This window comes from Schistocerca americana, chromosome 2, assembly GCF_021461395.2.
Source record: "Schistocerca americana isolate TAMUIC-IGC-003095 chromosome 2, iqSchAmer2.1, whole genome shotgun sequence".
NCBI classification, from domain to species: Eukaryota; Metazoa; Arthropoda; class Insecta; order Orthoptera; family Acrididae; genus Schistocerca; species Schistocerca americana.
This window is the reverse complement of record NC_060120.1, coordinates 309,253,295-309,267,884: the sequence shown is the minus strand read 5'-3', so window position 1 is coordinate 309,267,884 and position 14,590 is coordinate 309,253,295. Positions and strand designations below refer to the sequence as shown.

At 39.9% G+C, this 14,590-nt stretch overlaps 1 protein-coding gene across 1 annotated transcript in view; it reads left to right on the top strand.

The window, feature by feature from the left end:
- LOC124594902 (low density lipoprotein receptor adapter protein 1-like) overlaps nt 1-14,590 on the top strand; it is a 197,179-nt gene that overhangs the window by 169,259 nt on the left and 13,330 nt on the right. Inside the window, exons 4-6 of the mRNA XM_047133377.1 lie at nt 2,610-2,721; nt 5,757-5,886; nt 10,741-10,856. Of these exons, the coding sequence (XP_046989333.1) occupies nt 2,610-2,721; nt 5,757-5,886; nt 10,741-10,856 (358 nt within the window). The remainder of the gene's footprint in view (nt 1-2,609; nt 2,722-5,756; nt 5,887-10,740; nt 10,857-14,590) is intronic.

Below are 14,590 nucleotides of genomic sequence, written 5' to 3'. Positions count from 1 at the left end.
CAGCCAAACTTTCAGGAAACATTCCTCACACACAAATAAAGAAAATATGTTATGTGGACATGTGTCCGGAAACGCTTAATTCCCATGTTAGAGCTTATTTTAGTTTCGCCATTCCAACGTGATCAAATTGTAAATTTTCACAATCAACATGTGTGGGCTGACGAGAATCCGCACGCAATTGTGCAATCACGTCATCAACACAGATTTTCTGTGAACGTTTGGGCAGGTATTGTTGGTGATGTCTTGATTGGGCTCCATGTTCTTCCACTTACGCTCAATGGAGCACATTATCATGATTTCATACGGGATACTCTACCTGTGCTACTAGAACATGTGCCTTTGCAAGTATGACTCCATATGTGGTTCATGCACGATGGAGCTCCTGCATATTTCAGTCGAAGTGTTCGTACACTTCTCAACAACAGATTCGGTGACCGATGGACTGGTAGAGGTGGACCAATTCCATGGCCTTCATGCTCTCCTGACCTCAACCCTCTTGACTTTCATTTATGGGGGCATTTGAAAGCTCTTGTCTACGCAACCCCGGTACCAAATGTAGAGACTCTTCGTGCTCGTATTGTGGACAGCTGTGATACAATACGCCATTCTCCAGGGCTGCATCAGCGCATCAGGGATTCCATGCGATGGAGGGTGGATGCATGTATCCTTGCTAACGGAGGACATTTTGAACATTTCCTGTAACAAAGTGTTTGAAGTCACGCTGGTACGTTCTGTTGCTGTGTGTTTCCATTCCATGATTAATGTGATTTGAAGAGAAGTAATAAAATGAGCTCTAACATTGAAAGTAAGCGTTTCTGGACACATGTCCACATAACATATTTTCTTTCTTTGTGTGTGAGGAATGTTTCCTGAAAGTTTGGCCGTACCTTTTTGTAACACCCTGTATATGAACAATATATAATTTATATAACTGTATATCATAAAAATGTTTATATTTATGTGTGTGTGTAACTTAAATGTGACCTGTCCTATACTATGCATGATAAAACAATGAGATTTCTGGGATGAATAAAAAATTAGATCTGTGCCCCAACTGTTTTGACTCTGCAGGAGGTAAATGCGCTAAGTTTAGAGATGATCGGTGTTTGCAAATTCATTCTAGGGTGCAGTCAAACCCCACTGAGTATGTACTCACTCCTCTTGAACAACTTCATCCATTTTTCTGGGGTCAAGTGAAGGGCCTGGACCTTTGGGAAGCTGCATGGGCATGTCGATGGATTGCTCCATGTGTTGAGCACAAAGTATCAGTGGTGCGTCACTGCTTTTGGCAGTGGTCTGTGGAACACTCCCACATCTGTAGATCGGTTTCTAGATGTTCATGCAGTATTTGTGCATGTCAAGACCAAAGCACTGTGCAAGCAGTGGTGGTCAACTGAATGTCATCCAGAGAAGGAATATGGGTACATGTTGCACCTGATGTGTTACCAAGAATGATTGGAAACTGTCTGCTTGCATCAGGACTACAATCATATTTTCCTCTGGACAGGCTGCTACTGACACCGGGACACTGCCAAGCACAGCTATTCTGATGTTGTAAAAGAATTACCTGGAGAGTGGACTGGTGCTTTATTGTCTTCAGTGATGAGTGTAGGTTCTGTCTATATGCAAGTGATAGATGTACACGTGCACAGCTTACACCTGGTGAGCAGCCTATTCTCTAAGGCATTTGCCTATGATACACAGGTCCCACTCCATACTTCATAATGGGGGGCCACAATTAACTATTGCCATCACATTTGGTGTTTCTGAACCAGGCGCACTACATAGTAGGCTGCATCCCAGTGCTACGGCCATTTCTTTGACAGGAAAGTGATGTGCTTTTCCAGCACAACAGTGCAAGTCCACATACTTCTGCTGTGATGCAATGTGCCGTTCGTAGTGTACAGCTACTTCCTTAGTGAGCAAGATCACCAGATCTCTCACCAATTCAATACATATAGGACATGGTGAAGTGGTAACATAGTCGTTGTCCATGTCGTGTAAGAACCATTACCAAACCACAATAAAGGATGCAAAGTGATGGTTGGGACAGTCTATCACGTGATGTTATTTGGCACCTTCATGATCTTTTGCACCTGAGAATACATAACCATGTTGCCACCACATGGGGGAGGGGGGGGGGGGGGGTTTACACTGTGTGTTGATAACTGATGGACTGTTTGGCCACTCTTCACCGTGATGTGTGTTTCATTTGCTCTGAACTTGTTATCATATACTAATACAATATACTACTTGTCACATGACTTCTCAATAAAATGACCTTGTCCTTGAGTGAGTTGCAATTTTTTTTCCCTCCCCCCAGTGTCTGACCCGTAAAATATTTAAGTCTTGGGGTAACACCTCAGTTACTTCCTGTTACTTACTGAGGTATGATAAAAAGCTACTCATTTCATTCACAGACTGTTGTTGAACAGTTCCTCACTAGTCAAGACTTTCCTTCTGTCTGTCATATTGACAGACATGACGTAGACTTTACGTCTAAGGGGTTTCATACTTGGACAATGTCACTTCGATTAGTATCTGTACACACACATACCATACATGTTTTAGGCCAGTCAAGAATGATATATGCTATCATATGTTTCCAGGATCTCCTACTGCTCTGCTGATGCCACATACAACCACGTATTTGCATTCATTGCAACGAATAGCAACGAAACACTGGAGTGCCATGCATTCCTGTGCCCTAAAAGGAAAATTGTAAGTATAGTTATATAGTTTTATATATAATTTGTGTAGTTAATAATAATGATGTGAAACATATTGTTGCATATTTATATTACATATTCATATATAAATATTGCTACATGATGACCATTAACAAGTTATATGAATTAGTATTTCCTACTGACTACCCTTTACATATCACGTAAATAGAAATTCTTCTACAGAAAGAGTTATCAAGGAAACCTTGTTCACTTTGTTTTCTTATATAATTTTTCTGTCTGTTAGACATTTTACATCACTGGATAAGTGATCGAAAATTTTCGTAGCAGCGCTTTGCACCCCTTTTTGTGTTAAAGTAGACTTTAATGTGGAATAATAAACATCATTTTTTCTTCTGATATTGTAATTATGTACACCATGGTTCCTTTTGAACTGTAGTGGGTTATTTGCAACAAACTTCATGAGAGTTAATATAAGAATGAAAAAAAATCAATTTTTGGCAAAATAATGTAATTGGGTAGATAAAAAATCGACTCACCAAGTGGCAGCAGAACACACACATAAAAGAATTTTATAGTTAAGCAAGCTTTCAGAGATAGTGGCACCTTCTTCAGACAGAAGAGTTGAAGGGGAAGGAAGAGGGGCGAAGGAAAAGAACTGAAGATGTCTAGGAAAAGAGGAAGATTTAGGAAAAGTCATCCAGAACTGCAAGTCAGGGAATACTTACCAGATGTGATGAGGAGTCTTTCCTTCTCATTCCTAGAACTGTCCAGTCCTTTTCATCGCCCCTGTTTCTCCTCCTTCAACCCTTCTGCCTGAAGAAGGAGTCACTGGCTCTAAAAGCTTACCTAATTATAACCTTCTGTGTGTGTTCTGCTGCTGCTTGGTGCATAGAATTTTTATCTATCCATTTTGGAATCAATTCATGTTCATGGGAGCAATGTTCCACAAAACCTATTATGTCGCTGAGAATAAGAGGTAGCTCTGATTTCCATAAATGTTAATAATGCTGGGAAAAACTTCTAGAAGAGAAACCAAGTACAAAAGCTTGGATTACGCAAAGAAGTGAAAACATATTTCTACTACTGTAGCACTCAATTTGGGCCATGTAGACTGTCTCTGCACTACTCTGACTGTCAGTTACAATGTACTCTGCTTATGCAGAGTACCCATCACATCTGCCATCTTTTATACATTTGACAGACGATGTGGAATCATAAAAATCTGTAAACAGCCTTTAATTTGCAGCTACTTTACCTTATGCGTCATTCAGTGCTATGTGACAAACCGTTTATAAGAGATCATATGAAAATTTCACTATACTTCTGCAGTAGTCCACATTTTAACCTTCAAGCGGGTTATCCTTTTACTTCAAATGCAGATTGAGTAGTTCTTCAGCAACATAAAGACTGGATCCAGTCAACCTTGGGAAGGACTCAGTAGGGTGTTTCCAAAGGGTAAATACTTGATACATTACACATCTTAGGTATACAGGTTACTTTATGCAGATTATTCAGTAGCAATGGTATGAGGTGAAGCAAATGAAAAACTAATCCAGTACATCAAACAGTCTCTTAGAGAGGTAAAGATATCCTTTCCAAAATTAAGTATGAAGTCAGAGATCTTATTTTCTTAGTGGCCTTGTAAATAAAATCTTGACACAGACTAATATGTGGATGTCTTGATAAAAAAGTTGAACAGTCTTGGTTATGTTATGAACTTAGTAAACAATGTGACTGAATTAGATGTTAAAAAAGTCTGTACATAAATTTAGGAGGACCATGAATGCAGGAAAGAACGGGCAAACATGTAAACTTTTGTGTAAAAGCCTTGAGTTAATGACAACCCCTTCTATCTTTATATGTGGAACACTCAATTGTATGTAACAGTGTCATCAACAGTTTTAGTAAATTTCTTTGAAAATAAGTGTCACAGGAGAGATAGATCAAATTATAAACTAATATATCACAGTCTCAAATTTTTTGAGAATATTCCCCATTTTATGGAAATGAAAATTTACAATAAAACTGCAAACAAATATGAACTATCAATTGAAACAAGCATTACAAAAAAATTAAAATTGAATTTTATTATTGTATAGATCAAGGGTGTCCAAATCAATGCGGTCCAAGAAGTAAACATTTATCACAGCATCAGAAATATATATATTGCATGAAATTCCATTTATGTACAGTTATGATAAGTTGAATATTTTCAATTTTGAACTTGCACCACATGATGCTATTCTCTCATTGGCCCACACTGTTCTTAACATAGCTACCCATTCTATACTTGACCCATCCCCATGTCTCATTCTTATAACTAGCCAATCCTTCAGATGCACAGGTCTGTTATTTTACAGCAACTTTGGTTGTAACTAGGAAACTAAACATTTAGAGACATGAATTTATGGAAATGCAAGGAAATCTGTACAGTTATGATAAAGAACCTTTTCCCCCATTGTTCTTATCACTACAAGTCAGTAGAGCCAGAAATCTAAGCTACTTAAAATTGTGTATATGTCTTAACTACATTCCTCTGACTGCCACCCTCTCTCCCTTCCTCTTTGGTTACTGTGTGTGGTAAGTACAATATGTATCCCCCAAAAATTCACATCTTCTTCCAATGTGACCGAGATAAGCTAAAAGGTTGGACACCCTGGGTGTAGATGAGAATACATAGATAAAACTGAGATTACTGATGAATCTCTGTAAGGTTTTGATACGGCTTTCACTAATAGATAGATTGCTTCATGAGGAAGACTTGTGTGGATAATTTTCTTAGCACCATGCCGCAGAAGACTTCTGGTTGTAGATACTTTGTGCTACATGTGTGAAGCAAGGGAAAGTTGATAGTCAAATTCTAATTGTAAAAATATGCTGTGTGATTTTCAACTTTTACTTTCTGAGATTCATCACTGTTCACAAATTCACCATCCATACCAGGAGTTATCGCAATAATTTTCAGTTGCTGAAGTATACTAGTACACTTTTCCCTTCTGCACTACATTTTTTGTAAGCATGAGTCATTAATAGAGTACAGTACAGTAGTACATTTTATGTTTGCAGGCACAAGAGGTCACACTAACTGTGGCACGGTCTTTCAACACAGCCTATGAGATGTGGCAGATGTCTCAAGGATCCAACAAACTTCAAGATGAGATCAACAGACAGCTGTCTCAGAAACATAAAATCTCAGGTAAGTACACCAGGAGAGGCTATTACTAAGAAGCAGTGCTCATCACAGAGTTGAATATTGTAACATATTCAGGTTATCTGAATTAAATTGCTGACACTAATGAAGTATACATTTCAAGAAAGGAAAAATGTCAAAGTATATCATTGGAAAGATTTACAGGTTCTTTAAAAGTTGTCATTACATTTTGTGAAATAGCAACTGAAGTACTGTATTGGTGGTAACAAAAAGAGATATTCTTCAATAAATGAGCAAGAATTTACAAAGCAGATAAGAGATTTTTTAATATTGTGGTGGATTACTTTAACCTGACATAAAAATGAGTGATGAATGATAGGTAAGAATGAACATAATGTTTATCATCATCATCACCATCATCATCATCAGTTTGACATCCATTGTTATTTAAAGGTGTCCCCTAAACTTTGCCATGGATTATGGTCCTAGGTTGTATACAATCAAGTTACTCCTGCATGTTTTTTTATTCATCTACCCACCTCCAGTTAGATTATTGTCTTAGTCTCTTCCTGTCTCTTGGAATGCAGCAAAGAATCTCCTTGGGTGCATATCTTGTCAACCTCCATTTCATTTTCATTACTGTCATACTTACATAGAAGCACTAGAAAACTAGGGCATAGTCTACTCTATGATAGGTTATCAGCTGCCAACCAATAGGCAGAAGATACTGTAAATAAGAAAAATGTAAGAGGTGGAGCAGTCATTATTTTAAATTTATTCAGTGGAGGAAATGAAACATCAGAAGTCATAGGACTAGAATGACCATGCTCTAAAAGTTATGTGTTGTCAGACGTTTTCTTCATGTACAACATACAGTTAATGTTCATCTGTGCCTTACAATCATGACACCTAGTACTATAGTATGTTTATCACATAACTGCAAATTATATAAAAATATGTGACAACAGATAGTAATCTGGAGGTGATATAACATCAGAAACAATTAAAACTTACATTGTTTTCAAGTGCATGGAAGCATTTGTGTCCCTTGATGGTAGAAGTAACTATCAGTTAGAATTTGAAGTGTATTCACAAGCAAAATATTTTGTAGTGTACACAGATACATATAAAACTACACACTATCCTACCTTTTGAAACTATTAGTTCCTTCTTCAAGCAGGAGAGAAGGATAGGTTGGAGAAAGTTTAAAATAGAGGACAGGTCATTCAGATCCCAAGTTGAGAGGAAACCACCTCTTTTGAGGATAAGGTGAGATGCAGAGAAAGTGGGAGGTCAAAGATAGCAACTTTGTAGGATGTGTGTCAGCTTCTGTTCAGAGATGATGACAGAGTGACAAGTAAAGGAACAGAACTTAATAGTGCAATTAAGAACTTGGAGGAGAAGCATGTGGAACAAATATTTGAGAAAGAGGGGAGAGAGGAGAAAGAATCAGGTAAATTTGAGTTGTGAAAAGGAGTTAAGCTTTTACAGGAAGTGGACAAGTTCTTCTTCACTATGAGTCCAGACCACAAAGCTGTCAGCGACAAGCTAGAGGGATCAGCTTCAGGGTCCTGAGGAATGTCATATCCTCCATACAAAACCAAAAGGAACTGTTACTGACCTCCATCTCACCAAAATCCCTATCCAAATTTCAAGCCTATAAAATCAATTAGGAAACAAGAATGACTATGGATTTACAGCTGCCACCCTATATCAAATGCTTCCTTCTATAAAGTCAAGGCATACACAGTAAATGTATCTGCTCAACAACCAAATCCTTCAACACCCACATCAACAACTTCTCCAAGGCTTTCTGCTCCAACAGCTACACTACAGTCTTATTCACAAACAAATCTTCAGGAGAATATCCTCCTCTTACACTGTAACACATTTCACATTTCAAAAAAATTAAGAAGCTTCCCTTTTTGTCATCCAGTACCACTCGGGTCTTGAATGCCTCAATACAATACTTCACCAAAGCTATGACTTTCTCAAGACAAGCCTGATATGAAACGCACTCTACCTGATGCTCTCCCCACACCATCCACTGTTATCTTCTGTCATCATCTAAACATTCACAATGTTCCAGTCAAACTGTATGACATACTTGAATCATTATCTATATAATGTGAGTGGCTAGAATAAAAAAATCTACTCAGCAAGCTGTGACAGGAGAACACAAACACAAAAAGGGTTAACTTCTGCAAGCTTTTGGAACCAGTAGCTCCTTTTCTGTCAGTTGAGCTGAAGCAGAAGGAAGAGGGTTGAAGGAAAAGGACTGAAGAGGTTTAGGAAAAGGGGTACAGTTCAGAAAAGTCACCTAGAACCTCAGGTCAGGGAGACTTACTGGATCAGATGAGAAGGAAATCAAAAGGCAGAACAATTTACAGAAGTACTCATGTTGTTTATCAACTAACAGTGATTTATTTAGGAATAACCTGCACTAAACTGGCTTACTGAATAAATAGGCATAGAAAAATTTTGCACTTTGTTCTGACCCAGTACACAGTTGCTGAATACGATCTTCAGCATGACTTAAGGGACCTGAGTGCCTGCTACACTGTAATAGGTACTTGGATCTTCTCTCACGATACTACAGGGTGGCACATGAAATGTGTTACCAGTTGTTTCTTTCACAATTTACGACGCACATTAGATAACCCGCTGGGATCTCTACAGCAGTACCAGCAGAGCATGGAAAAACAAATGAGTTACAAAATGATGTGTAATTCACGATACTGCTGCTAGGAGACTAGTAAGCAGCAATGGCTGACAATGCAAGACTGACGACACAGCAACGATCGACAATTGTGTTACTTTTTCATGAAATGAAAAGCCTTGTTGTGACTCAGAGGTGTTTATGACAACAGTTTAACACATGATGGGTCCCTTGCTAGAAGGCCATCCACAGGTTGTACGATAAATTTGTACAGGAAGGAACAGTATTGGAAGCAAAGCGACCTCAGCCTAAGCCTGTTTGTTCAATGGAGAATATTGAAGCGGTACGAGTTGCTGTACAGAGAAGTCCTGGGAAATTGTGTAGAAAGGCAGCAGTGCAACTGGGAATATCCAGATGCTCCATTCAATGCATTCTTAAAAGTGACCTCCATATGTACCCATACAAGATGACCTGTGCACAGAAGCTCACTGAAGAACACAAGCAGCAGAGATTACTGTTTGCTCAGTGGGCGGAGGATGGGGAAGAAACTGTCAACAACGTTTGGTTTTCAGACAAGGCACATTTTCATTTTGATGGTGTGGCTAACAAACAAAATGTACACTTTTGGGCCACTGAAAACCCACAAGTGCTTCATGAACGACAACATTATGCACCGAGGATTACAGTGTGGGCAGCAGTTTCGAGTCACAGATTTATTGGACCGCTTTGCTTTGAAGAAACTGTGAACAGCGAGCATTATTTGAGCATGCTTCACAATAGCTTCATTCCACAGCTTCTTGCTACTGCCTTGCCCTTCAACATGCAGTGGTTCATGTAAGATGGAGCAAGGCCACATACTGCAAACACTGTGTTGGAGTTTTTACATGAGCATTTCAACATGCGGATCATTTCACTCAGGTTTCCAGGTTGCTTCAATGACAGACAAAATTGGCCCCCCAATAGTCCAGACATCAATCCATGTGACTTTTTTCTTTGGAGGTACCTTAAGGAAAAAATTTTCCCGAAATGTCCACATGATTTAATGAAACTCAGAAGACTTATTCTTCAAGCTTGCAGTGAAATTATGGAAGACATGTGCCATAGGGCAATCACTAACTTCAGTGTTCATTTGAAGGAAGTTAGGAAACGAAATGGTGCACATATTGAGCATGTGCTGAGTTAGAACAAATCTTCATGGACGGCTCTTCATTGTAGTATATGTTCCTTTCAGATTGTATTGACAATGAAGTTTATATTCAAAAACAAAATGGTAACACATTTCATGTGCCACCCTGTAGTTTCCCTAAACTCTGGAGCTGGGAACTTGCCTACTGAGACCCTACATTCATGCCCACACCTTCCTGGACTTAACTTCCATTAACATATCCCCCACACCCTTTTTCCATTATCATCCTGTATTTTTATTATAATTTTTATTTATTATGTACCATTAATTTCTTTATTGTTTTCACTTTTTATCTTTTTTCTCTGCTCCCCCCTCTTTCTCATTTTCTTCACTGTCTTAGTTCTTAATTTACCCTTTTCATTTTTTATATTCAAATCTATCTTTATAACACAATTCATAATCACTGGGCTGAAGCTGGCACAGTGCTTACCACTGTACTATCTTTGACCACCTTCTCTTCCAATGCTTCCTCCTTTATCTCTGTCCTTCCTTATCCTTAAAATAAGATAGTTACATCCAATCCTGGAGTCTTAGTGATACGCACTTCCACTTTAATCTTCCCCAACTTATCCTTCTTCCCCCCCTCTAGGAAGAACTAATAGAATAATAGTTCAGAATGCTAGGACAATGTGTTATAGATGTTTATCTGCAGCATTAGATATTTCATATCATGACTGTAAGTACCAGCCAGCAATTATGTTGTGTTGTTTTTTTTTTGTTTTCGCAACTGATTTTTTCCTTGGAAACAATGAAATAAAAAAAATCACCATTTCAGAATTTTGTTTGTAATATAGTGCCTTCCCAGCTCCATTGTGGCAACAGCTTCACTACCGTATATGTATCTAAATATCTAATGTGGCTATACCATTGACCTAATATCCTTATTGGATTTTGTCCAATTAAAAATCCATAGAAATCTGTTACTCATACACTGAAAAGTTACATCCTTGGGTAATGAGCAATGCGCTCTATGTTGTCACGATAAGTATATAGTGAATATTCCTCTGTACTGCTAATATAGTATTTTTTATGTTACAATTTTATTTCATTTCAGAGTTCAGTAACACAAGACAAGAAATAAACAGCACCAAATTGCAGAGTGAGAATAAGAGTCTTCTGATTGACTTTTCATCAGAGCCAGCTACACTGTCTGACAATGGAAACACATGGGTAAGTTGTTTAGTGGCATTTCAAAAATTAAATGGGAGAAAATTGTCTCTGAGTTTTAGTTAAAACATAAAATGGCCCCTCACTTTCCAGACCATTTCTAATTTTGGAGGAAACATGGCTGACAAATCACAAGCATCTAATGAAGCCACTATAACAAAAGTCACAGTAACCAAGATTTCATCACTTTCTTCCACATTTATATCGCTTCTATTTGTTATTGTACTGTCCTTCAATTTCTTCAGTTATTTGAATTACTTTAATTTATATCTATGCACAGTCTTCCCAGCAGATTTAGTTCATTATTGTAGCAATAGAGGTTGGTGAAGTTTACTTCATTGTTACCATTCAATAATCATTCAATTCATGATAAAAACAGGTAAAATATTATGTGTATGTTACATCTTTGAATACATAATACACTCCTGGAAATTGAAAAAAGAACACCGTGAATTCATTGTCCCAGGAAGGGGAAACTTTATTGACACATTCCTGGGGTCAGATACATCACATGATCACACTGACAGAACCACAGGCACATAGACACAGGCAACAGAGCATGCACAATGTCGGCACTAGTACAGTGTATATCCACCTTTCGCAGCAATGCAGGCTGCTATTCTCCCATGGGGACGATCGTAGAGATGCTGGATGTTGTCCTGTGGAACGGCTTGCCATGCCATTTCCACCTGGCGCCTCAGTTGGACCAGCGTTCGTGCTGGACGTGCAGACCGCGTGAGACGACGCTTCATCCAGACCCAAACATGCTCAATGGGGGACAGATCCGGTGATCTTGCTGGCCAGGGTAGTTGACTTACACCTTCCAGAGCACGTTGGGTGGCACGGGATACATGCGGACGTGCATTGTCCTGTTGGAACAGCAAGTTCCCTTGCCGGTCTAGGAATGGTAGAACGATGGGTTCGATGACGGTTTGGATGTACCGTGCACTATTCAGTGTCCCCTCGACGATCACCAGTGGTGTACGGCCAGTGTAGGAGATCGCTCCCCACACCATGATGCTGGGTGTTGGCCCTGTGTGCCTCGGTCGTATGCAGTCCTGATTGTGGCGCTCACCTGCACGGCACCAAACACGCATACAACCATCATTGGCACCAAGGCAGAAGCGACTCTCATCGCTGAAGACGACACGTCTCCATTCGTCCCTCCATTCACGCCTGTCGCGACACCACTGGAGGCGGGCTGCACGCTGTTGGGGCGTGAGCGGAAGACGGCTGAAGACGACACGTCTCCATTCGTCCCTCCATTCACGCCTGTCGCGACACCACTGGAGGCGGGCTGCACGCTGTTGGGGCGTGAGCGGAAGACGGCCTAACGGTGTGCGGGACCGTAGCCCAGCTTCATGGAGACGGTTGCGAATGGTCCTCGCCGATACCCCAGGAGCAACAGTGGCCCTAATTTGCTGGGAAGTGGCGGTGCGGTCCCCTACAGCACTGCGTAGGATCCTACGGTCTTGGCGTGCATCCGTGCATCGCTGCGGTCCAGTCCCTGGTCGACGGGCACGTGCACCTTCCGCCGACCACTGGCGACAACATCGATGTACTGTGGAGACCTCACGCCCCACGTGTTGATCAATTCGGCGGTACGTCCACCCGGCCTCCCGCATGCCCACTATACGCCCTCGCTCAAAGTCCGTCAACTGCACATACGGTTCACGTCCACGCTGTCGCGGCATGCTACCAGTGTTAAAGACTGCGATGGAGCTCCGTATGCCATGACAAACTGGCTGACACTGACGGCGGCGGTGCACAAATGCTGCGCAGCTAGCGCCATTCGACGGCCAACACCGCGGTTCCTGGTGTGTCCGCTGTGCCGTGCGTGTGATCATTGCTTGTACAGCCCTCTCGCAGTGTCCGGAGCAAGTATGGTGGGTCTGACACACCGGTGTCAATGTGTTCTTTTTTCCATTTCCAGGAGTGTATAATAGAACTTATGTCCCCAAAATCATATAAATGGCATACAGATAGGCATGCAAAGTAAGTTAATATTCATTGATAAATTTAGTCTGGAAATTCAAACATTTCTATTCAATTAACATTCAAACACCCATTTGAAAACTAAAAAATTTTGGGAGATAGAGATATGTATGTATGACATTTATTCATGAATATCCAGTCTATTCTTAACCTAAAGTACAGATGTCTGAAGTGGAGATAAACATTATACACAATTATATAAAAGTAAAAGCAATGAACCCAGACTTCAGAGAAATATTAATTGTCTCATTACATTTCCATCAACTAGATTCCATGCCTTTTTTACTGCTCTCATTTGTAATCTGCAGTTTTCATTATCTTTTACATTTATTCATTGGTTTCTGAAATGTAATAGTAGTCTGAACAAATAGGTCTCTTAGCAAGTAAATTATTCAGATAGTGAAGGGAGATTAAAATTTAATAGTCATGAGTGACTGAAATTTGGTAGTAAGAAAAGGGAGAGAAGGTAACATAGTAGGTGAATATGGATTGGGGGTAAGAAATACAGATTTCAGATAGATTATATAATGGTAAGACAGAGATTTAGGAACCAAGTTTTAAGTTGTAAGACATTTCTAGGGGCAGATGTGGACTCTGACCACAAACTATTGCTTATGAACTGTAGATTAAAACTGAAGAAACTGGGAAAAGGTGGGAATTTAAGGATATGGGACCTGGATAAACTGACTAAACCAGAGGTTGTACAGAGTTTCAGGGAGAGCACTAGGGAACAATTAACAGGAATACAAACGTCTCAAAAATGAGATCGACAGGAAGTGCAAAATGGCTAAGCAGGCATGGCTACAAGACAAATGTAAGGATGTAGAGGCTTATGTCACTAGGGGTAAGATAGATACTGCCTACAGGAAAATTAAAGAGACCTTAGGAGGAAAGAGAACCACTTGTATGAATATCAAGAGCTCAGATGGAAACCCAGTTCTAAGCAAAGAAGTGAAAGCAGAAAGGTGGAAGGAGTATATAGAGGGTCTATACAAGGGTGATGTACTTGAGAACAATATTATGGATATGGAAGAGGATGTAGATGAAGATGAAATGGGAGATACGATACTGCGTGAAGAGCTTGACAGAGCACTGAAAGATCTGAGTCGAAACAAGGCCCTCGGAGTAGACAACATTCCATTAGAACTACTGACAGCCTTGGGAGAACCAGTCCTGAAAAAACTCTACCATCTGGTGAGCAAGCTGCATAAGACAGGCGATATACCCTCAGACTTCAAGAAGAATATAATTCCAATCCCAAAGAAAGCAGGTGCTGACAGATATGAAAATTACCGAACTATCAGCTTAATAAGTCACGGATGCAAAATACTAATGCGAATTCTTTACAGACAAATGGGAAAACTGGTAGAAGCCGACCTCAGGGAAGATCAGTTTGGATTCCGTAGAAATATTGGAACACTTGAGGCAATACTGACCCTACAACTTATCTTAGAAGCTAGATTAAGGAAAGGCAAACCTACATTTCTAGCATTTGTAGACATAGAGAAAGCTTTTGACAATATTGACTGGTCGGCTTCTACCAGTTTTTCCATTCATCTGTAAAGAATTTGTGTTAGTATTTTGCAGCTGTGACTTATTAAACTGATAGTTCGGTAATTTTCACATCTGTCAACACCTGCTTTCTTTGGGATTGGAATTATTATATTCTTCTTCTGAGGGAAGATGTCTCATACATATTGCTCACCAGATTTTGTCAGGACTGGCTCTCCCAAGGCCATCAG